Source organism: Bombyx mandarina, chromosome 15 (assembly GCF_030267445.1).
Source record: "Bombyx mandarina strain Sakado chromosome 15, ASM3026744v2".
Lineage (NCBI taxonomy): Eukaryota > Metazoa > Arthropoda > Insecta > Lepidoptera > Bombycidae > Bombyx > Bombyx mandarina.
Window position 1 is genome coordinate 5,290,846 of NC_143221.1, and position 26,153 is coordinate 5,316,998.

Below are 26,153 nucleotides of genomic sequence, written 5' to 3' on the forward strand. Positions count from 1 at the left end.
AATAAATCGAATACTTCGTTTTATATATTTGTCTGCATCGGAAAATCTATCTTATCAGCATGTGTGCTATGGTCGTCATTTCACTGTTTGATTTTTTGAAAGAAAATCTTTTTACTACTTTATTTATGTACCTGCTGCTCAAAAGAATAAACAACTAATGTGATGCCAATGGAAATAGAACTCAGTCCGTAATGTACATAATCGTACTAATTTATTTTTTATTTTTTTATTGCTTAGATGGGTTGACGAGCTCACAGCCCACCTGGTGTTAAGTGGTTACTGGAGCCCATAGACATCTACAACGTAAATGCCGCCACCCACCTTAAGGTATGAGTTCTAAGGTCTCAGTATAGTTACAATGGCTGCCCCGCCCTTCAAACAAACTTCAAACTAATGTAAAAGTTACAAAATGAACACTTACTCGGCGAAAATCTATCGTAAGGCAAAGGTAAATTTGCATATAAAGGGACTTCAACTGTGTTAAGACAGGATTGATTCGATCGTCTAGACATTAAATCCATAAAATGTAATAAAAGCCGGAGCTAAATAATGCAATTATTTAATCATCTTTATAAGTCTTCAACTGGTTAAAAGTCAATGAAACTATTTCATATAAATATCCTAACATAGGGCCTCGTTAACGTATCAGTTTGCAAGACACGTGCACGCCGGTTCGCCGACGTCATACAAAACCCCATAGAAGAATCTATACGTGTGTCATATCAATATACAGTTTTTGTACGCGATTACTTCTGCATCTCACAATAATTTTCAATAAGAATTTCATAATGTTAGTAACAATAATGTACAACAGGTTTCCCTTCTACTAACGGGTACAACAACAATTACTCTTTCAAAAAAGCGTGGTAAATAAACCGAAATCATGAACCGCTCCTTTATAGAGAAAATCTTATCAAAACACAATACGACAGTATCGTTTAAAAACATAGAATTAATTGCATTAATTCGTTGATAAATAAATAAAATAATATTTAAAATGCGTTTTGAAAGAATTATTGGCGAGTTTAGATTTTTTTAACATATCTTTATAAACAGTTGCTATTTTCATACAAGTTCTTAGATTTAGTTAAATTTGGGCACTTTTTCAAATAGACCCGGACGGACCAGGACTCATCCTACTAATATTTTAAATGCGAAAGTTTGTAAGAATGTATGGATGTACCTATGTTTGTTACATTTTCACGCAAAAACTACTGGATGAATTTTGATGAAACTTTACAATAATATAGCTTACATATTAAAATAACACATAGGCTATATTTTATGAAGATATAGTGTGAATTATCCAAAATATAACGGTAAGTGTCAAGTAGTCAAGAAAAGAATCTGTCATCTGCGACCTATTCTGATGTGCGCCGCAAAAACCGTCCAAATTACACGTCTATAATGTAAAATGAAAATGTTTATCTTAAATAGTCCTACAAAAAAACCCACGACAGAATATATCTATCTTTTATGTGTAAACCATTATTGCGAAAATAGTGAAGCATGAATATAAGAACAGGAAAAATTTGATTCCTTGTTTGGTACGTTCTTTTTTTATTGTGTTTGTTACTGTCAGGACCAGATTTGCATAAAAGAAAATTCAATAAAATTTATAATAAATTACAGTTCCCGAAGCGGAGCGAGGGTGGGTCGCTCGTGTATTACTATATATCAAAATTCATTATTTTAAATTGAGAACGAAACAACTTATAAAACTTTAGAATAAAAACTTTTTTTTTATTTCATTTCGACAACCACAATTGAATCTACACCAAAAGTAGTCAGTCTATTGATTTTAAAAAGGAATACGAGTTTATCTTATTTCTTATTCTGAATAAACTTACGTCCAAGTTTTGCAGATTTGCATACACCAGGTTCCGCTTACGTAAGCGACTTCGCCACTATTCAATTTACGTCCCCTCACAGAATTCGACATTACGCTGGGGAATGCCTAGATCAACCCAACGGAATAATGCCTAATGAATGTCGAGGGTGCGAAATTAAGGCGGGGGATGAGCGCTTTAGATGAGCCAGTAAATCAATATGGCACTCTCGTACGCTCAACTGGATAAATCTGTTTCAATAATACAGATTCTTTAAATTTCTTTATCGTATTGTTGTCGATTTCTTTTAATAACATCAACAACGACATGTTCTTGTTTGTGAGATCAAGCGGCACAAAATTATAAAGATGTATATAAACATAGGATGGAGAGTGCAAGAGTAAATTCCTCGGCAATTATTTGGCGGTTTTAATTCCCCGTTATCCTCCAGACATCTAAATTGAGGCAATAAAATTCAGCTAACGATGTTCTATTGCTTTCTAACGTCAGTTGGGTAAACTCACGTATCAAAACGGGAAACATAGACATTTTGTAAAAGTTTTGTGGCATAGGTATTCGTAATTTGAAATACTTTAACAAAATACTTGGGTTTATTTATGTTATTGATTTACTCACTGGTGTTAGGAAGTATTATAAGCCAATATGGGTGGGTACCACCATCCGAAGCACTCGTGGATTTCGGTTTGAAGGGTGGACAGCCGACATTGTAATTGAGATTTCGACCTCATTACTTGAGGTTCTTGAGGCATTCGCGTTGTGATACCTATAAACCTTAGAATTCGCTGTGAACCATATGAGGCATGAGTTTGTTTACTCAGTTACGTAATTAGAAAAAAATTACAGAATAAAAGGAAAACGCATTGATTTATCAACCGAGTCAACTTTTACTTAACGAAAAAGAAAATACAGGAAACATTTCCATGGGTAAAGGCTCTCTTTAATTATAAATCGAGTCTGCTTTCGCTTGAACGTAGTTTCTCTGTCGAGAAATTAATGTGGTTCGACCAGTTTATGTTAGTCTTGACAACACAAGAGCCTTATTAGTCAAAAGAAACGCATTGCGGATAGTAGTTAAATTCATTAGGTAACTTTTATTATAAGGATTAAATATTAAATCAATTTTTCATTAATATACAATTATAATAAAATCAATATGAAGTAATAATTCATTTATTCGTAACAAGTTCAATAAACCCCTTGCGTGATCACACCACCGACAGCCGGCCAAGATGATCTCTATAGAAACCGACATGGTATCGGTTTCAATAACAAATTAAGTACTGTTACATCGGATTCACGAATAACACAAAACAGTATATCGCGTCACGTAACCAAGAAAGTCTTACTCAAACGTAACAGTATCTCTGAAAATCTTCTTAAAATGAACGCATAGGATGACATAACTTTATTGACATTGACAAACTTAAACAAGCTATTTTTTCCATTTAACGATACAATTTTAGTATTAGTCAGCCGAATTGTTGTATGAATTCGGAGTATCCAATTGAGATGGACGAATTATAATTATCCGTAATAATGAGCAATAATTAGTCAGCTCGGTAGATTAACGTATTAAACGGATAAAACGAACGCATAGCACGACACAACTTTATTGATAAATTTAAACAAGATATTTTTTCCATTTAACCGATACAATTAGTATTAGTCAGCCTAATTGTTGTATGAATTCGGAGTATTCAATTGAGATGGATGAATTATAATTATCTGTAACTAGCTGACCCGGCAGACTTCGTAGTGCCTCAATCTATAAATAAAAGACCTAAGCTTTTGTATAAAATAAACTTAAAACAAACAAAAGGAATCCACCCGACGGGGGACACATCAAAGGAAAAACAAAATTATTATTTTTATTTATTTCCGAGTGTTTTCATATTTATCTACCTTTTAAACCTTCTCTGGACTTCCACGAATAATTCAAGACCAAAATTAGCCAAATCAGTCCAGCCGTTTTCGAGTTTTAGCGAGTCTAACGAGCAGCAATTCATTTATATATACCTATAAATAGATAATGAGCATTAATTAGTCAGCTCGGTAGATTAACGGATCAAACGAAACACGCACCTCTAAATTTTTGAACTTTATACCGAAACGCTGAGAAAGAATATTCGTATGAAACAGAAAGTCATTTTATAATTACATACTAAACTTTCTCAGCAACAAAAAAGCGTGTATTACGTGGGAAAAAGCATCAGACATTTTTATATTTTAAATAATGTTGCGTTCATTTTTGTGCCTCAGAAGTTGAAATTTCATACCGCGTTTTCGCAATAGAAATAGATACATAATATAATATATTAAATAACGTCTACTACGACTTTGAATGATATTTGAATCTGCTAATACTTTAAAATTTATTGCGAATAATCTGCATAATAATATGTATATTTTTTCTATAATATCTTGAAATTGAAAGAGAAGTCCGTTTGTACGTAAATTGAAATTAGGTAAGGGAATTTGATTTTTTTTTACCTGTGTATGGAATTGTTATTCGAGCATAACAAAAAAAAACAATAGATTGGCAGGTTTTTTATTTTTAAATCTCTGTGATTTTGAAAATATCCATTAGCGGCGGTGACCACTGACCACCTGGTGTGCCGTAAGGTCGTTAACCTTTGTAAACAACGAAATCAGGTTTATATTACGCTACAATGACATAGTAAAACCATTATCTAATCCTACCCGGCTCCCATTTTAAGTTTTTTTTATTTTTTATTGCTTAGATGGGTGGACGAGCTCACAACCCACCTGGTGTTAAGTGGTTACTGGAGCCTATAGACATCCACAACGTAAATGCGCCACTCACCTTTGAGATATAAGTTCTAAGGTCTCTAGTATAGTTACAACGGCTGCCCCACCCTTCAAACCGAAACGCATTACTGCTTCACGGCAGAAATAGGCAGGGTGGTGGTACCTACCCGCGCGGACTCACAAGAGTCACTCACAAGTACATTCAGATTAGGTATTCCAAATTTGGCACGAGTGGATCCGAGGACCATACTGTCTAATAATATATGTTATATTGTAATATTTCTATGTGGTTTTAAAATGAAAAGTCCCACCAGTCGAAGCGGTACAAGCCGCAGTCGTAACGACCACTGCATAATGATAGTCATCAAGGCAGTCAACTTCCGAACTTGATGTCGAAGTTTCGTTATCAATCTTTGAAGTCACTAGATGTTAATTATATTTGCTGTCGTGTATATTCAATTAACAATGATCTTGTCTCCCACGCGTTGAACACCACATACTTATTTTTTTGAGCGTCTTTTTTTTTAAATAATAATGTTCGGATGTGTATATTAAAACATGACGTAAATCTACCGGGTCAATGCGGCGCGTATATTGCTAGGGAAAAATTAAGGTTCTTCAATCGAATGCTTAAAAATTATTGATGCTATAGCTTACTAATGACATTAACGTTTATTCTTATTAGGTACATTGAAACACTGTTATTCTGCCCTTTGTTTATGTCTAACTATTAAATTATGAATGAAAATTAGGTTATGTATTTCCAGTTTATCAACGACATTATTATGTGTGCGATAATATTTCTCAGTGAGATTTTTATTTTGTGTTAACTAATGCATGTTGTGTTTAATATAAACGATAACAAAATTAGTTTAAGATAAGCCGTGTATATCGTAACGTAGTTATCAATATGAAGCCTTTATGAATAAATAAATAAATAAATAAACTTCTGAAGAATTTACTGTATTTCATTAATTTCAAATGTTTTTAGAATGAATCACGACTGTTATCAAAACCTTTTTGGTCCTTAAATTAGGCGTGACGCACATTAAGATTGAGGGTCTGAAGTACCTGTAGGTGTATTTTAATTTGTTTTTAATCCCAATATATTTTTTTTGTCGCATTCGTGTTTGATACTAAAACTTTAAAAACATTGGGACCCAATATAATTTTTTTGTCGCATTCGTGTTTGATACTAAAACTTTAAAAACATTGGGACCCAATATAATTTTTTTGTCGCATTCGTCTTTGATACTAAAACTTTAAAAACATTGGGAAAACATTGGGACAGGTACTTCAGACCCTCAATCTTAATTATTCTATTAAATATCTATTAAATATCACATTGATAGCACAGGATTTACACAAATCCTACGATTACACATACTTCACGATTATAAACACTTTTACGGTTTGATATTGCGCTTTTACTATCCTTCTTTTACAGTTTCCAATATTTCATATCCATTAAGATTTGCATGATGGCGTTTATGGCCGTAAAATGTTTTTAATCAGCATAGCGATTGATTTAAATGTTTGACTTAAAAACAATTTAAATCTTTACTATACAAACAGTATGTCTTAAATTTTCAAGACTGTTTTCCTTAACTCCTTTGTACAATTCTACTTCCTCGTTAAACGCTTACAATGAACAACTTGATCGTAATATTTTAATAGAAACCTTATGAAAGCCAATAAATCTCAAACAGCTGATTGCACAAATCACACACGCACTCAAACGCACTTTGGATCAATTTTTGAACGCACTACACGTACTTTTTCAACAAAAGTAGAGTGTACGAAACGCGTTATTATTATGACGTCACGTCACGAACTATCGATTATCGAAAATAGAATCGATTTAAATAGAACTCTGAACGAAATTGTGATTTAAAAAAAAAAGAGATCCGATCATGTGCGCCGAGACGGAAGCTATTGAACGCACTCCGCGCGTGCCTGACGCCTCCTTGCTACTGTGGCAGCTACACACGACCGTCACAACCATTGACTCAGAGAAAACTAGGGACGACAATCTTTAATTATCATAGGTAATTTTCCGCTATGCAATTAAAAAAAAAACGTAATACAAATGTTTACACGACTCTGTGCTGGAATGGAACCGTTTAGTACATGCCTTAGTGAATCTTGCGTTTTTTGCCAATCACTCGACAGTAATTGTTTTTGATTAACGAAAGCATTAATTATTGTGACTTGCATTCTTTTTCTAAAATGATTTAGCTATTCTATTTACTTAATTAATATAAGTATTCAAAACTTACGAATAAATATTTTTAACTTGTAACTATAGAAGATATTTTTTTATTTATTGTTTAGGTAACTTATAATTTGCTATGTTTTTCTGTCTTTTGAAATAAGATCATTAAACACAAAAGCAAAAAATGTGAAACATGTCATCGAATCCCTAATTGCAATAGAAATAAAGACTATCTTATCGTATAAACTGAAAAATCGTTATAGTAGTAAAACTATGATTTTAATTCAATTGTTTATTTTATTTTAATAATTTGTGAGGCAGCCCTATCGCAGACAATAGACTGGGCTATCAGCGACCCCGCTGCAGTCTGCGCCGACCGATACGTACAGTGGAAATGCATTACTGCGGAACATCTCTAATAGTACTGAAACAATGTATGAATTGTCATATCTATATATATATTAATACGTGAAGCAAAAACTTTGTATCCTCTTTTTACGAAAATTGCGCGTACGGAAGAGTTTGAAATTTCCCACACTTATAGAGAATATAGAGAAGGAGTGCACAATGCTAATGTTTTTTTTTTAAATAATGCATAAAAAATACATTAAACCAATAAAGAAAACATTACACACACTAACATGTATTTGACACACACACGCATTTATACTATTTTGTTTATTGTTAAAGTCTGTGGTCAAGTTGAAACTAGATTAATATTGATTACTTTAATATTATTTGCCTATAGTGTAGCTTTAGCGGAATCTGTGATTATAGATGTATAATAATATAGTCTTTGACAATAGAACCATAATAATGTTCAAACTATTAATTTAAATTAATATTTATAGTCGAATTTCGACCACTAATACCTACATAGTAACAAATCATTGCAATGAAGAATTACTCATAAATTAACGAAACTTTGGAGACTTTTTCTAGATTTTTTTTATATTTTTTTATTTCTTAGATTGGACGAGCTCACAGCCCACCTGGTGTTAAGTGGTTACTGGAACCCATAGACATTTACAACGTAAATGCGCCACCCACCTTGAGATATAAGTTCTAAGGTCTCAGTATAGTAATAACGGCTGCCCCATCCTTCAAGCCGAAACGCATTACTGCTTCACGGCAGAAATAGGCGGGGTGGTGGTACCTACCCGTGCGGACTCACAAGAGGTCCTACCACCAATGTGGTGAGAAAAGAAACAATTACTATTCTTTTTGTATATATAATTTGATAGTTTATTATATACACTTAAAGAAATTACTAACTAAGTACATACCAAATAAACATACTGTAAGTAAAGATGATATGCAAAAATTACACAATTTCATAACTGCGTTGTCGAAGTACTTAAAATATTCAGTGAGAAAAGAATTTTGTTAGAATGAACGCGAAAAGTAGAAGGAAAGCGTCCTAGAGGCCGGAGCCCCAAACGTTGGTCCGACCAGATCTCCGAGCAAACCAGCGGACCACTTAGCGCTGCACTACACCAGGCAAGTGACCGGAACCGATGGAGACTGGCAGTCGACAAGCTGAAACGGAGTCACGATCCTCAGCAATGAGGGAGCGATGGAGAAGAAGAACGCGACAACCTAACTTTTTAAAGATTTAATACCAGTTACTATTAAATTGATTTATACAACCGTCAAATATGATATGCGATTTTCAACTTTAAATGTGAGTGGGTGCTGCAAAACGCTTTTCAAATCGCTATAAGACAACGATTGAGACGGTTACCTGAGCTCAGAGATATTACGACGTGAATATCATAAACAGGGTGATTGTACCTTTTGTTTATCCTATTGTAAGCAGACTTCTAACCGAACCACCTGATTGTGAATGTTTACTGTCGCTCAGGGACCTCAGGAATACCAGAGACAAAGCCAAGGCGCTGCCTGCATAACCTTGACGATTTTTCACCCGATCCCCCAATTTTAAATTTAAATTTTGCGAATTCAACCGCCTGCGCTTACCAACAGTTAATTACGGATAATAATGAATCATTTCGTGACCCTGACCAACGCCTGGTATGGTTCGATGAATTTGCATCGAGAAATTAATTTCATAAAATAAAATTCGTATTTTATATTGCATCGCACTGTGGTGATTCGAAGGCGTGATACCAAAATAGTAATTAATTTTTTTTTACTTTTTATACAACCAGAAACCATTCTTGTTTTTAGTTGATTTTACATCGTTTTTCATAATTCCTTATTTAGAATTAAGGTCTTAAGTTTGGATTAAAACAAAAAAAAACGGATTAAGCGTCTGTATATTTAGATGTTCTTTTAAATCTTCCTTTTAATGGACAATCTATACCAATATATAAATCTACAGTGGTTTTTACGGATGTTCCAATATAACTACTGAACCATGCATCCGATTGACGTGATACTTGGTATCCATGTAGAAAATACAAGTACTTAATGGATAGCCTAATATTTATATGAGTGTTGGAATCCCTACACCAGTTGCGTGGGCGGTAATGATGAGAATCTTTATGGGGGTGAGAAATCGTAATGTTAATTTTAAGTGCCCAGCGAAGCGGACGGGTACAGCTCGTAATGTATAAAAATGTAACAAGCTATATAATCTAATAATAATTATAGACCTTAAAACTATCGCATTAAAAAGATCGGCTATTATTATTTTGACAATATACATACTATAGGTTTCAATAATAATCAATCGGAATTTATATTAAATATATACAGAAACACATATTCTTTGACTAAAAAGCCTACAGCATGTCTTTATTGTGAAAGGTTACAGTCTCTCAAGAACTTAATTCTTTTTTTTTCAACATTTTATGATTTTATTTACTAATACACTTGAAATAAAATAAAATAAAATATAATAAAATAAATTCAACTCTGTTAAGCTACTCGTTGCGAAGGATATCAACTATCTCGGATATCAATAAAAACGTATTGCTTTAAGCTTTACTGATAATACTTTTATTTCGTATGCGTGCGATTAAAACAAACAATAGCACTCCAATGAGTGACTCCTCTCTAGATTATCTGAGTCACTACACGGCCGCGCTCAATAGCTACTAAGTAGGTATACACCTCATAAAGTTCAATAGCATATTATTGAGCACGTTAGTCTGGAGTCAATAGTAAGATGCCTTCCCTTAAATGGTATTTAATTGAAAGCGAGTTTTTTTTACTTATCTTGATTCCAGAGATTGCGGGAACCGTTCGTGAGAGACAACTCTGGTAGAAGTTATTCTTAGCACGATAAAGATTGAGTGGATTGTTAATCTCTAGTTGTATGACTTACATTGCGCCTTCGTGAAACGTTAAATAACTATTTGAATTTGGATTAGCATCTTTTCTGTTGATCTTAAGGTGTGACGAAAAAAATTAATGCATTTTCAATTTCAAAATCAAATTCATTAGGATCCGATCGTAAATGGTTGTCTTTTAAATTAAAAAATTGTGGTAACAGAGTCTATAGGTCCAGTTTTATTATTTATTATTAACAAAAGAAATAGACGAGATGACAGCCCGCCATTGCGTAATTACGTGAGTTGTAACTATACTGAGACCTTAGAACTTATATCTCAAGGTGGGTGACGCATTTTCGTTGTAGATGTCTATGGGCTCTAGTAACCATTTAACACCAGGTGGGCTGTGAGCTCGTCCACCCAACTAAGCAATAAAAAAAAAGTTGTACCAACAAATAATGGGGAATAAAGAACATAGTATCTAGTAGTATCTCGATGAAGCCGTTTTATCTCGCCGATCTCTTCAGAATAACATAGCATGTGCCGCTGCAACGGCTTGAACGAGCCGACATATTGCTCACATAATGGACGTCTTCTGAGTTGAAATCAAAAGATGGAACAAAATAATTATAAACAACAATGTTATTCAACAACGTTACTTGAACCATTTTCCTGCGTCTCGTTAACAGAAGACTCCTCGTAGTTACAATAATAATTATTATATAAATATTCGCTTCCTTGAATTTATGTGTGATAACCGTAAATCCCAGTTTGTCACAAAGCAATAACGTTTTTTTTTTGCCCATGAAAGTTTTTACTTAATTTACCGTTAATCCCTTTTATTTTCTATGGTAATGTAATTCATTACTTTTGTTGCAAATGATGTGACAATAAAAACCAGCAGCGTAACGACAAGTTCTTTTATTTGTGCGAGAATGCAGAAAGCAGGTAGAAATGGCTGGCACGGCTTGTTTTATTAACACTATCCCCCCTTCGTTGGCTTTGGCTGGCGGCGGTGGCGTTGGCTGTGGCGGAAGGGGGCGTGTTAATATGGCTTGGCGGCTTGGCTGGCGGCAGGGCATGACAGCTGACGTCACGTCCGTTACATTCGGCCATCCTGCAACAATTGCTCCCGCAATGGGGAACACACAAAAACATTTAGTTCTCAAATAAATCAATAAGGTCTTCAGTTTCGACCTGCTCATCGGAACTACTAGCGCTATCAGACACATGGGTTATACTTTTATAGGGCCTTAATGAATCTGTTGATACCAGGCCAGTGAAGTTTTTATAACTTCGTAAACCTTTTAGATATACTTCTAATTCGATACCAATTGTTACCTACTACTTTAGTTACTACATACGGACCTGAGTACAAATCGTCTAATTTGGTATTAATCCTAGCGGCGCTACTAACCAGTTGGCGCCTGTCTCTACGATACAAATATGCCTTTTCTTATAAACATGAGCTTTTTTTATATTAATGTTGTGTGTCATTATTGTACTCGCTTGTTTTATCCTAGCTGCAGCTATCTTACGCCGTGCGTCAACAGTTTCTGGTTCGCGACCAAGGAAACATCACATATTGACCTACCAGAGCGCGTAAAGATTAAATCACAAGGCTTGTAGCCGCTGTTACTTTTAATTGTGTTATTTGTGCCTCAAATGACGGAGTTTAAATTATTTGAAGTTTCACTAGGATCAGTTGCCCGCAACACATAAAATTATATGTTTAGTTTGTTCAACCTGGCCAATTAGCGCGCGGACAAGCAATACCGTTTAACGTATGCCTAAACTGTTTATCTTCTGATATATTTTTTTAAAGTACCTACTCGTAAAAGCTTTCCCGTAGTCTGTCACCACGTAATTCGGGTATCTGGACAAACCCTATTAATATATTTTTCAATGCACGAATGGTCCCGATTGAATTTACAGTACGCGTTAGTTCAGCTATCACAAATTTAGACAACGCATCTTTCATTACGATCATGTACTGGTTGGTGCCCTTTAGATGTCCTACAGAAGGGCATCATGTTATCTTTTTGTACCATGCGCATAGTATCAGATGGTTTAGAGATCGGATATAGACAGTCTTCTTTTTTTTAACATAGTTATCCTTCTCATGTGTACAATAAAGACATGCTGCCACGTATTTCCTAATAAAGCGTGTCATTTTAAGAAACCAATATTGGCTTTTAATCAAAGCTAAACGATGATTTAGATCCACGTGACAAATGTCGTCATAGTGCATTTGTACAATTTTCCATTTAGCCGAAGGGACTGCGAGTCTATTTCCCTTAAAAAAATTTCGAACTAGTTCATAATTATCTTTAACATCAGCGCGACTTCGTCCGCGTGGAATATAGTTCACAAATAATGCTTTATTTTAGAACAAATTTGGTTAGCATAAAAAAACGTTATAGTGAGCCAACCTTAACATATAGATATATGCTATCGCGGACATTTTTTTTTAAAGGGGAACAATTCTGTCACATTATTTTAGCGAAACTTTAACCGCTTCTGCAGCGCAGGCACCGGAAGCTCTTAAAAGGGAAAATAACCCGATTTTGAAACATTTACTGGTACTTCGCTTGTATTGGCCTTAGCGTGACACAATGATGGTCTTAGCGGTCTTAGCGTTATATAGCCTATAACCTTTTATATAGCCTATAACCTTTCAATAAATGGGTTATTTAACACTGAAAGAATTTTTCAAATCGGACCAGCAGTTCTTGAGATTAGCGCGTTCAAACAAACTCTTCAGCTTTATAATGCTAGTATAGATTGCTTTATAATCGAACTAAGCTTTTCGTCCTGACATTGCACAGTACAGAATCAATTAGTAACTTTAAGATAATTTACGTTCATCATGTCAACAGGATGCCTATTAAGCGCGTCTACAAATGTTCCATACGTTCACCAGGTCTATACTCAACACTAATGTCATAATCTTCTTTCAAAACTCACCATCGCGCCATGCGTGGTATAATGCCGCGTTTGGTAAGCGTAGCACAAACCACAGTACAATCAGTTTCTACTATATCATGCTTACCTACTTCATAAACACGGAACCTACGTAGCGATTGTACGACCGCCAGGTTTTGAGCTCTTAACTATGATACACACTCTTCCTTCCTAGTAACCCGGCTAAAATACATAACAGGCCGCAGTGAGTTGTCAGTTTGTTTTTGTAATAGTATACAAGAAATTCCTAAGTTACACGCATCGGTTTGTATTTCTGTAAGAAGCATAGGATTATACAGAGCTAGCATAGGTTTGGAACATAAACTGTTTTTCAGTTGTTCGAAATTCGCGTTTTGTTCACGGCCCCACACCCATGATTTATCTTTTTTTTTCTTTTTAAACCAATAAACTGTCGCACACTATAAGCATTATTTGGCACAGGACACTGCGAAACGGCCGTCAATTTTTGTTGCACCCGGCTGTATACCGTCTGAAGATATTTCATGACCTAATAAGTGACTTGTTCCTCCAAGAATGAGCATTTACTCATATTTAATTTTAAGTCTCCACCATAAAATTTCCCAAGTACTTTCTCAATAATTATTGAACCTGATTTTATACCAACTGAGGGTAGATGTAAATCGTTTAAAATTGCTAGTATCTCGATTTGACCTACATTTATTTTTACCCATTTCTTTTCTACCCACAGACTCAATTATTTTATTTATTAAACGCATTTAACTACCCCACCTAGTGGAATAAGGTGGAGATAAAGAAGAAACGCATGAATACAGATGGCGCATTTGCTAAACCAAAAGGAATTCTAGTGTACTAGAAATAATGACCTTGCGGTGTAATGAAAGCAGTTGTGTGTCTGGCACAATGCTCAATTGATGGTAGCCCTGGGCTAAATCTAAACTCGTGCAGTACTGTTCGGTGGATACTTTTATATTTTACCATAGCGTTTAACGCACGATAATCAACGCATAGCCTACTGTCGCCGTTCTTTTTCTTAATAAGTGAAGCATGACTAGATTCAGATTATTTTATAATGCCGATATCTAAAAGTGGCGATACACGGGCTGATCACTAGTAAGCTTAATTTGCATTTGAACTAAATTGGCAATACCTAAATCATGTGTATTCGTAGCAAAGCAATGCTTATACTGTATTTTTTTTAATCTGAATGACTCCTAATATTTAATGGCTCCTTTTAATTTTTTTTATTTCTACCCACAAATCTCGAAATATTTGTAATGGCATGGCTAGGGCAAGTAGAAATGCAACACACCTGGCTGTTTGGCTGTGGCTCCTCGCAGCTGTTAGCCCTCGGCAGGACCTCGCCCGGCGGCCACATGATGGTCTCTGAGCTCATGTTGATGACTTTGACGTAGCTGTCTTCGCCGCGCAGCAGCGTCGCAGGCAGGGAGAAGGAAGCTCGTAGCCGTGAATCTCGTGAAGCGCCGTGAAGCTCGTAGTGCCGCACAGTGGGTTACTCCACGTTGTTGCTCTTCTAGTTTCCGTCCACGTGAACCAGAATGATGGAAGGACAGGGCGGCGGGCGCTCTTCGTCCGACGACGTCGATATTTCTTTGGTTTGATTGTTCCAGGTTCTTCATCCTGTAGCTCAAGCATCGCCTTGTGGACCTCCTTCTGAAGCAAATTTTTCAACACCTTCCTCGCCAGTGGAATAGGAGCTTCATCTTCTTCAAACTTGTCAGAATACCGAGAGATCTGAGCGTGTATATGACGTTGTTTCATTTCTTAATGCCACTTCTGATTGTTGCAAATGATGTGACAATAAAAACCAGCAGCGTAACGACAAGTTCTTTTATTTGTGCGAGAATGCAGAAAGCAGGTAGAAATGGCTGGCACGGCTTGTTTTATTAACACTATCCCCCCTTCGTTGGCTTTGGCTGGCGGCGGTGGCGTTGGCTGTGGCGGAAGGGGGCGTGTTAATATGGCTTGGCGGCTTGGCTGGCGGCAGGGCATGACAGCTGACGTCACGTCCGTTACACTTTACTACTTATTTATCTTTTTCAGATTTCGCGTTTCGTGGAAATAATTAAAACTAATTTTACAGTTTCATCTCAAGTTTAAGCTTAATTGAATTACGAATTACGTGAATTATACCGTAAAAGTAATTTAAAATGTAATCTGCTATATTTGCAACCGAATCTACGAGAAGAACAATGTTCTTGTGTGTATAGAGTAATATGTTTGTAGGCAGCGGTTTGACTCTGCCCCTGGCATTGCTGAAGTCCATGGGCGACGGTAACCACTCATCATCAGGTGGGCCGTATGCTCGTCTGCCAACAAGAGCAATAAAAAAAAACATACTATCAGATATGATGAGGAGTTGTTATTTCCGTACTAAAGTTTTTAACATAACTTCCAAAAAATAAGAAAGAAAAAAATAATTACTATGTAAAAATATTCCCATCATTTTATATTGGTTAAAAGAAAGAAGCGAGAAAGTCTAGAACTCTTCTAAATTGGAAATGTTACATTTACAATTAGTGAGTAATAACCACAATTTTCTTTGAGTACATTAACATTTCTGAGCAGATAGCCTTCAACCGTACACTTTGCGGTAAATTAATTTATTTCAAAGAAATACGTATTAGGCATACCCCTTATTAAAACAAACAATGGTTACTGAATACGAATGTAATTAAAATTCAGGTTGGACGTCAACATTCGCAGGAATATTCGATGTGTAAGGTTCCGTAGGTGTCATTCGTGAATGAATCACTATTCCGGCAGTGTCGCAGACGGTAAATCTACTATGCCTTTTATGTCGATCAGAAATATTCAAGCTTTCTTTGAACTCCTACTATCATGGCCTTTAACATTATAAATACAAGTAAGTGCAAATCCAATTCAAAGAAATTCCAAAGGTTAGGCTTACGTGAACTTATATTTGACGCAAAGCAAATTTGAATATCCAGTTTCAACAATATCAACTAATGTACGAGTATATACTAAAACTACTAAACACCAAAGTGCCGATCTATTTCACAAAAAGTAAAAAAAAAAGTACTAAAATCCATTTTTGTCGCAGCACGGTGTCTCCACTATCACTTATTTTTGTGAAGTCAACCTTAATGTTTTCTTCCGAGAGGATTTGTGTTACCGAAAGACAGGTTAACTAAACGACATTTTTAAACTCTTTCCACCCACTAAAAATAATGGTACATAAATAGCATGGCATTTTCACGGTTTGCTGCCGCTCAGTTTCAAATATTCCCCGTTTATTTATGGATTTTGGAATAACGCCGCGTGCAGCGCAAGTTGAGGTGCACTGTTACATTAGCGTGTTTACGTGACTTAATGCCCAGCATAATGCAGTTTTCTTTTGTTTTTTTTTTAATGTAAAAAACAGTATCGCACGTGTAGAAATGAACCAAACCAGACTTATCATTTTAATTTTAAGGTGACTCGTGAAAAGTCGTATACATGAATATAACTTATTTTACTCTTTTATGTCGCGTTAATTATTAAACTAACACTATAATATTATCATGATAACACTAGTTCGTATACTTTTCATCAAAATTACAACACAACTTTCCAATGGCTATATGAATAAATATGTTTTCCCGTGAAATTACAATTATGATGTGCGTAGTCTTTGCGCAGTGAAAATTTGAATCGATTACGTGAATGTCGCGACGGACACGAGTCAAGGGACCGATGTCAATTAAAACTGTCGAGCCCTAATTGTGACCATTTTAGCTCAATTGCGTCCGACGGCCGGCAACACTCGATCGTTGCAAAACAACTTGTGAGTTATAGTTTATCAAACAAATAAAAAAAAAACGAAAACTCTTTTGTAAATAAGTACCTACGCATTGCACGTAATTTTATACCGCAATGTTCTTAGAACGTTTATACACCCCTAAAAAGGATCGAATAATTTAATCGTAATCATGGTTTTTTGTAGACGAAGATCTGATCCCGTAAGCCAGCCAGTAAGCCAGCCGTAAGATGAAAAGTGTTCGCCTCAATAAAAAGTTTTTACGCTGCCCGTTTTGTTTAAAACGTCACTAGGCAGTAAAAAGTTCAAGTATGCAGGGCCATGAAAGTACAGACGTAATCGATTTGTGCCGCATGGGTGCACGACCGTCACGCCCTCTACTGTCTGTCCGTTCCCTCCTTGACAACGCTCCCTCTCCGCCACTGATCGGTGGCTGGTGCAACTAATGACACATCAGTCGCACGACGAACCCAGGCTTATGCTACAACGGTTGACTAATTAGAAGCGATGGCCATATTAAAACGATTTGAAACATTATTTCTGTGAACGAGTAATATCGTACGAGCAGCTCATACAGGATGTGCATTGTCTAAAAATAAAACGTGTCATCAAACGAGTTTCGTTTTGAATCAGTATTGTTCTTAATTAAGATCTTTTCCGGGAATTTGTTTTGTTATGGGCTGAATCCAGCTGAATCGAATCATGACGTTTGATGTTTTTAACAATTAGTTCATTTTTAGTACTTATTGTGTCCCAAAATAGTACAATACAAATAGTATAGTTCTTTTTATGAAAAACTTATATGAACGAAACGATTCCTTGCCAAAACCTATCATAAACGAGGAAAGCAAAAAAAATATATATAAATACATACATTTTGCGCATTTTTAATTACCTATACGGTCTTCGACACATTGAACACGCCATCTAGTGTCTTTTTATATAGACCAGAAACATTACAAACTCCATAGAACAGATGTCGCTAACTATGCATCGCGGCTAGTGCTATTCTGTTACCATTTGATGATAGATGGCGCTATTTTACGAGTATCCCTATTTGACGCTAGATGTCAGTATATTTTTATATTTTCTAAAAAATATATATTTATTACTCTCGATTCTTTAAACACTAAATGATACATCGAACGGACGAGTTTAAAAGAAGTTGTAGAATTACACAGATGCCGTGCATAGATTGCAACGAAACTCGCAACTCACCTTAAGATATAGTCTAGTCTCGATTTATTTATCATGACGGCTCTCCTATACAACTGGAATCCATGGTTCTTTGCAGCAAGGTTAGGAAAGATACATCCCAATACTAGTACTATCAACATTTTAACCGCTAATATAAAAAGAAAGGGCTTAACTGCTTAATAACCAAAAGGATCAAATGTGTTTAATTTATTTGAAGACTTAATCGACATATTTCTTACTATTTTAAGATAGCTTTTTAGCATTTTTATACGAGATTATGTTGAGCTTGGACAAAAAAAATCTTTTTCACAAAACCACACCTTGATAACTTTCAACAGATTGATATTTTTTGTTTATATTCACTGAAATTATCTCTGCGTTCTACTGTCCAAGTCCCATAGATATGAACTATAAAAAATGTTGTGTAACGTAATACTAAAACTTAAATAGTACCTATACTACTAAACTATTGACAGCTTCTTCTGCTCCTTGTCCTTATCTCAAGTTTTGTGTGGTCGGCGCAGCATATCCCAAACTAATTCTTTTAAAGTACTAAAAATTATTTACGAACTTATAAATAAATTATTAATTATTAACTATATTCTCTAAACTACTTCCGAGCTCTTCACAGCTATCATCATGTGAATCTTAACCCTCAGACACAGCCCACTGAGTTTCTCGCCGGATCTTCTCACTGAGTCGCGTTTCCGATCCGGTGGTAGATTCTGCGAAGCACGGCTCTTGTGCTAGGGTTCGTGTAAGCAACGTCATCAGGCTTGAGCCCCGCGAGCTCACCTACTAGTTAAGGTTACGCTGATATAGCCTCTCAAGGCTAGGTAGGAAAAAAAAGAAAGAATCTTAAGCATCATAGAGAACACATAAGAAATGGGCTTACCTTGTGCGGGGGCAGCCCGTAAGGAGACCGAGTCGTCTTCAACTTCGTCTTCCACATCCTCTTCCGTAATGGAAGGCGGAGCGGCCCAGCAGCGTAGTCTCACGCCCGCACTCGGCACCTGCCCTCCGGTGTCAAGCCGCACTCGAGGAAGGCTCCTCGAATTGTATTCGCCGTTGTTATTGTTGATCTGCAAACGAAGATTTACGTAAAATAACACGGGTCAACACCAAATTTGACTTTGATTGCGAAGCATAAAATTTCGATATTTTAGATCAGTCTTTCTCAAAGCGGGCGATAACGCCCCCTTGGGGGCGTTTGAAACCTAGAGGGGGGCGTTAAGGGGCCCAGGAAAAAATGGGGGGCGTTGATGTGGGTTAGGGGGGCGCTGTAAAATTTGTAATTTCATTTACTTTATAGTATTTTAAATTTCACTAAAATTAAAACTCACCTACTGCACAATAACGAATACTTAGTTTATATTTCTACCCTGTATGATGTTATAAAAACTTAAAATAATTAACATAGATTTCGTAGGATAGCCTACACACCGTACGCAATCAAGTTGTAACAAGTTTCTGCGGAACATGATCGATGATAGTTAAAAAATTAGAGCAATTTTACCTTAATTACATTACACCAGAAATTATTTTAAACATTAGAACAAAAACTACCATGCAGAGTTTTAAAATATTACACATACGTAAACTAACACAAATTGAGGTTTTCTTTACTTTCTTTCTTGTTTTTAAAATAAGGGCATTTTACAGCATTTTCCTAGCATTTTATAAGATATTACTGATGTCAGAATCATAATTTTTATATAAAATGGAAATGCGTATATAATTATTGTTCAAAAACTTGTCTTAGATTATTACCGTCCAGTGTCAAATAGTATAAGCCTAAACAGCTCACTTATTGTAAAAATTGTTTACTATTTTATTTCTATATAATAATAGGTTGGGGAAAAAGTTTCTTCGCATTTTTTAAGAAAATTCACAACATTTTTTAATATAGTTTATTCACATTTAACTAAAGTATGTCGGTACCATTTTATTCGATAACTTTTTGCCATCTTGTAGGTAGGGACATGATCCCATTGCTATAGAAATTTTGGGGCTTCTGATCAAAATACCGCGACAATTGGTTTTGGCAGTCCTCTCGTGATGTTAACCTTACCTGCCTAAAGAATTCTGAAGAGACCGAAACAGGTAGAAATCTGAAGGTGCAAGGTCAGGACTATACGGCGGATGCATTAACACCTCCCAGCCAAGCTCTCTTAATTTTTGCTGAGTGGCTAAAGATGTGTGAGGTCTAGCGTTATCGTTATGAAAAACCACACCCCTTCTGTTGATTAATTCCGGCCGCTTTCTCTCAACATGCTTTAATCTCATCAGTTGTTCGCATTAGAGTTCAGAATCGTAGGTCCTGCCTGGTGGTCACAGCTCATAATGTATAATGCCCTTCCAATCCCACCACACACACGCAGCATCACCTTGTTGCGAGTTAACCTGGGTTTCGCCAGAGTCTGTGAAGCCTGACCGGCTTTTGACCACAACCTTTCTCGTACGTTCTTGCCGTACGTGATCCACTTTTCATCACCAGTTATCAGCTTCTTCAAAAATGGTTCGGTTTCATTACATCGTAATAAAGAATCACAAATGAGTACACGGTTCATTAGGTTTCTTTCAGTGAGCTTTTTTGTGTACCCAGTTTTTTTCAAATGCGCCATAACTATTTTGTGGTCAATTCCCAGTTATTCAGTTACGTCGTAACTACTGATATGTCGATCTTGCCCCACATTTTCAAAAATGGCATCGATTTTATCCGTAATAGGGCGACCAGAGCGACGTGCATTTTTGACATCAAAATTTCCGGATTGAAAACGCTAAAATCAAATTTGTGCTACTCTCACAGACACTGCACTAGGTCCATAAACATCGCAATTTTTTTTCACGGCTTGCGTTGCTTTTTTACCTTTTTTGTAGTAAAATTTTAAAATGTATCGAATATCTTTATTAGATTCACTCATCTTGACAGTACGAAAAATACATAAAAATCACACATCATCCTAATTTTAATTTGGAATTATCTTCTTTCGAATTTAAACTTTTAATGATACCAAAACCAGTCAGATACAAATAGTATAGCCAAAGAGATTTTATTACAAGTTCACACATTCTTAAGCTATTGCATAGCTTTTATTGCGGGCCTTGAGCGCGGCGACTGAATTATGAAATTCCGTAACGAAAAAACCTAACATCGCTCATTCCGCCTACCATGTAGCTCGCGTTCAACACATTCACACGTTGCGCTTGTGTAGTGTTTGTGAATAAGCGCGTGGCGTGACGTCACACTGCATGCGCATCATGAAAAGTTTGCCCATCTCTCTCTCGCGCGGTTTAGCTTATGAGTGTGAAGGGGACAGTTAAGGCTTTGCCTTTATTAAGGTTTAATATAGCGTGGTCTTGTTTTAATATTAAACTATCATTGTCTAATTATAATGTCATAAGTTGATAAAAAATGCGATGCAATAGCTTAACCGCCGCAGTTCCGGAGTGCCACACGTTTTTTTTTTTTGTCAGGAGGAAAGTTCCGGACATCCGCCCTTCACTGGGGATGGAGGGTGGGGCATGTCGGAGTCGAACCGACTAAAACCTCCTGTCGCTCAACAACCAGCATCCAAGCCTCGCATGAGACAGAGCTCATGAAAAGGCAAAGGGGGGAAAGTGAAGCGTATAGTGCGGAGCACATCTCTCCCATCACCCTCCCTCTCGGGACGCCGGACTGGCGGTCGTCGGCGCCACGACCACCAGCCCCCTCGGTCGGCAGGCTGTCCGAAGCCCCGCTGGGTCAGGACCAGCGTGGCTATCCTCAGCCGGCCTTCCATCGCCCGGATGCTCATGCGTAAAACGTGTGCAGAGCAGCTTGCACGTCGTCTTCTTAGGCCCCCAGGCCGACATGTGAGGGAGACCCGAAACACTTAGAGCGCCAGGGCTTGGGCGAGATCCGCCTCCCTGGACCCCGCTCGACGGCGGCAGGCCTGTGCATCTCTCACGCGCCCCGCCGCCTCCTTTTGCGAGATGGTGCACTCGCAGAAGTCGAGCATCGCCTTCCACGACTCGTTGTCACCGAGCATCGATGCCAGAACACTCGGCAACGACAAGTCGTTTCCTATTTTTGCGATGAGGACACGCCGCCACCCCTCCTGTGCGGGGCAGGCGACGAGCATATGCTCTGTCGTGTCCAAGTCGCAACCACAATGGTGGCACTCTGCCGTCGGCTCGGCTCCGATCCGGTGCAGGAACTCACCGAAGTAACCATGCCCAGTGAGTACCTGCGTGAGCCGTAAAGTGAGACGTCCTCTGTCACGATTCACCCAATTCACAAGAACCGGGCGAATCGCCTCGACGGTCCTACGACCAGCCGAAGGATCGGCCAGCCGCCTGGACCATGACTCCAGCACGGACCGCCGAGATTGGTCCCTCCGCGCTCTGACCACACTGGGGCTGGGACGTGCCACGCCCCGGGCACGAAGGTTAGCCCACCACTGATGGTCAGCGGCGAGCGCCTCCGTCTCCAGGACCCAAGGTGGCGTCCCAGCCAGTACACACGCCGCCTTGAAAGAGATGGTGCAATAACCACGGATGATCCTGACCGCGATAGTAGTATTATTTACTAGTCGAAATATAAAATTTTAATTATCTTATGATGAGAATCTTATATTAATGAGAAAGATATTCAGCAAAATAGTTTCGTTCTAATAAATTAGCATAGTAATAGTATAGTGAACTAGCAATTTATTTTGGTAATTCTGAATTTAAACAAACATATTGATGAGAAGAATTCATTTTTACTTTGCAAATTTGTAAATACACGCTCTGTAGCAATGTACGGACATATAATATGAAGAAACAATAATAGCATCTAGAAATACATTTACTAAAATTAATACAACATTTATTAATTAAATTAATGAAATTGTGGTTTTAAAGTTTTAGGGGTGTATAAAAAATGGGGGGCGCTGAAAAATAATTTATTTTCAAAGGGGGCGGTAAAAGAAATAAGTTTGATAATCACTGTTTTAGATCGTAATCAGACGGAAAAAAAATACATGGCATGAAACATTTTGCTTTTGAACTTTAATAAATTGACCACATATGAAACAAAATGCATCAGCATCGTATTTACACTTTCGTAACATTTTAAGTTTTTCTGGGCTTGTACAAAACACCTGATCGTTGTTTATCACTCGAGTGCCATCTAGTGGCACTGTGTAAACGTAAACACTCCACTCTCATAGCCCGTTTTTTTTAAAAGTATTAAAATATATTTTAAAAAATTTTAAAAATATTTAAAAATGAGTATTATTACTATAACTATCACAAAAGCAAACTTTATACCAAAAAAAGGTATTTTATTTTCGTTTTTGTGAATAATTAACCGGAAAAACCTAGTATAAACGTTAGGACAAAGAACGAAAACTTTTTTTAGATTTGTGTAATCTGCTAGTCGTTAGTTCATTGCGCAGCATCATGATGCGTCCGACTAAAACATTTACTTGTGATCTTGTATCCACGTACGTCGGTCAGTGGCAAAGTGAAGTGCGTCTCGTGTCCATGTACTCGGACACTTGATCACTCCATATTTTCGGACTCCGACCAAAATAAACTTTTACTTGACAAAAAAATGCAATTTCGGGAGCCGTTTCCATTTATCCTTATGTTACTTGTTACGAGAGGGGAAAAGATTAAAAGGACGACCGTTTCAAAGGTGGGTAGAGGACATAAAGACCGTTGCAAGCTCTACGTGGAAGAGGAAATGCCACGACCAGGACTTATGGCAGGATTTGGGGGAGGCCTATGCGAAAGCAAAACTATCTAAATGAATAGTATCTATATATTAATACGTGAAGGAAAAACTTTATACCCCTTTTTACGAAAATTGCGCGAACGGAGGAGTATGAAATTTCCCACACTTAAAGAGAATATAGAGAAGGGGTGCAGCATGTTAATATTTTTTTTAAATTATGCCTAAAAAATACATTAAATCAATAAAGAAAACATTACACACACTACCATGTATTTGACGCACACACGCATGCATACTATTTATTTATTGTCAAACTTTTGTTCTTGACGTCTGTGGTCAAATCAAGAATAGATTAAATTATAATAAAGAAATATAGTCGAAGAATTATAGTCGAATTTCGACTACTGCGGGACCACTAGTATACCTAAATATGAATTAAGATTGTTAATAAAGGCTTCTTTATCTTACTATTGTAAAGCTCATACTATTAAATATCTTTATTATTGGCTCATGAACTGCTGAAACAACTGGCTTAACAATAAATATAACGGAGAAAGCCGGACGTCACAATTAGATTGAAAAAATATACACGTACGTACATATGTACGTATTAGGCGGTACTATTACTTACTATATGAGACCGATTGCACCTGCACGACAAAAGCAACAACTGCTTCGCCGCTACCAAGGTTCGCGGAAGCCGAGTGTAAATTCCGGTAACCGTGATGAAACGCGGATAATTCTACCAATTTAGAGGCACATCATTGCTTCTTCCTGATGTAAAGACAATGGCCAGCCATCATGATAAGACTCACGATACGTCCGACGACAAATGCTTTAGTGTTAATTCCAAAAAAGAGTAAAAAAAGATTATCTCTATATATAAAAATGAATTGCTGTTCGTTAGTCTCGTTAAAACTCGAGAACGGCTGGACCGATTTAGCTAATTTTGGTCTTGAATTATTCGTGGAAGTCCAGAGAAGGTTTAAAAGTTTGAAAAATTTAAAAAAAGTAAAAAAAAATATGTTTTGTCAGACGGATTCCTTTTGTTTGTTTTAAGTTTATTTTATAGAAAAGTTTAGGTCTTTTATTTATCGATTAAGGCACTACGAAGTCTGCCGAGTCAGCTAGTTCTTAATAAATTGACCTTTAGTTTACAAGTGCTTTTGATACTTCGATGCGGATTTTAATAACACAATAAACAGTCTTATTCAACAAATCAAAATCACGAGTACGAAGCCCTGCATATGACCCGCATTTACAAACACACGGTGTAGTTTCACAGCTGTCCGTGTTGATAAAATGAGTCATGCGAACAACTGCTACTTATCAATGTGGATAAAATCGACTTAACCAAATCTGGTATTAAGCTCGGTTAGCTTACTCGGTCAACATGCCCGTTATAAATAAATAAAAACAGTATTATGACATCAATGGGTTGGTCACGACCCTCAGCAGTGAGGAAACGACGCGAGGAAGAGGGTTTCAAGCATTCAGTATACAAACAAACAGTGCAGTATACATACAAACGGGTGGGCACTTCTTTTTTATTATCCTACCTATTCGCTAATAGCCAAAGAAGAGGTAATTCGAGCTACGCCCGAACGGATAGGTGAGCGCACGGGCTCAACCTGAGAAAATTTGCTAACACTGCCCTTAGCAAGAGCAGTGCTTCGTAGAATCTACCACTAGATCGGAATCGCGACCCACTGAGAAGATCTGGCGAAGAAACTCAGTAGGCAAGGGTTGGCACATTGTGAGCCCGTTAGTATGGGGACCAAAATCCGGCCTTTTCTGATGCGAAGTAATAATGCGTTGCGGTTTGTAGGATTGTATACCAATTTTACTTTTATCTTGACGTTTATCTTGACTTTTATCTTGAGACTCAAGAGAAGATCGACGGTTTGTTATCTGTGAGCTCCCAGAATCACTTAGCGCCAGATCATCCGTGAATACGAGTGACAATTTGTAGTAATAAAGAATAATATTACTGTCTACAGGTTCCGATATCGGGCTAAAACGAAATAAAAAATCAATCAGATATTTTTCACGATTAATAAACTCAATATCGGTGTGAATAACGGGTTCCTCTTTAGACAGGCTTTATTTGCATGTTATATCTTCTCCCTCGAACAAATATGTACAAAGTTTAACAGTTAAAAGTGATTCAAGACTTACTGAACTTCTTATTAAAAAAAAAAACTTTATATTGATCTACACGCAATTTGTATTAAAAAAATAAACTATGCCACACAAAAAACTTTTTGACCGTGTTTTTTTTTCGATACAAAAAATGAAATAGTATTTTGATATATCAATAATATTGAAAAAAATACAATAAAACCGTAATTATCTTCTCAAAATAATCTCTTAGATGCCTACGAAGTCGAGGGTGGGATTTACTTTTTCAGAATAACACACCTTCATTTTCATAAATATTATCGGCTAACTTAAA

At 36.7% G+C, this 26,153-nt stretch overlaps 1 protein-coding gene and 1 pseudogene across 13 annotated transcripts in view; both read right to left on the reverse strand.

Annotated features, from left to right (window-relative positions):
* Positions 1-26,153, reverse strand: part of raskol (Ras GTPase-activating protein raskol) — a 202,919-nt gene that overhangs the window by 98,046 nt on the left and 78,720 nt on the right. For 9 of the 12 annotated variants that reach the window (XM_028177620.2, XM_089732879.1, XM_089732878.1 and 6 more), the window contains one exon: positions 18,890-19,076. In XM_028177620.2, coding sequence (XP_028033421.2) covers positions 18,890-19,076 — 187 coding nt within the window. Of the gene's footprint in view, positions 1-6,300; positions 6,627-18,889; positions 19,077-26,153 lie in introns of those variants that run through there. The other 3 variants (XM_028177625.2, XM_028177624.2, XM_028177626.2) reach the window with 2 other exon arrangements.
* LOC149501427 (uncharacterized) lies at positions 10,980-18,877 on the reverse strand (annotated as a pseudogene). The gene is made up of 2 exons (XR_016324183.1): positions 14,329-18,877; positions 10,980-11,190 (listed from the first exon to the last, which is right to left on the reverse strand). The product of XR_016324183.1 is annotated as an uncharacterized LOC149501427 (transcript).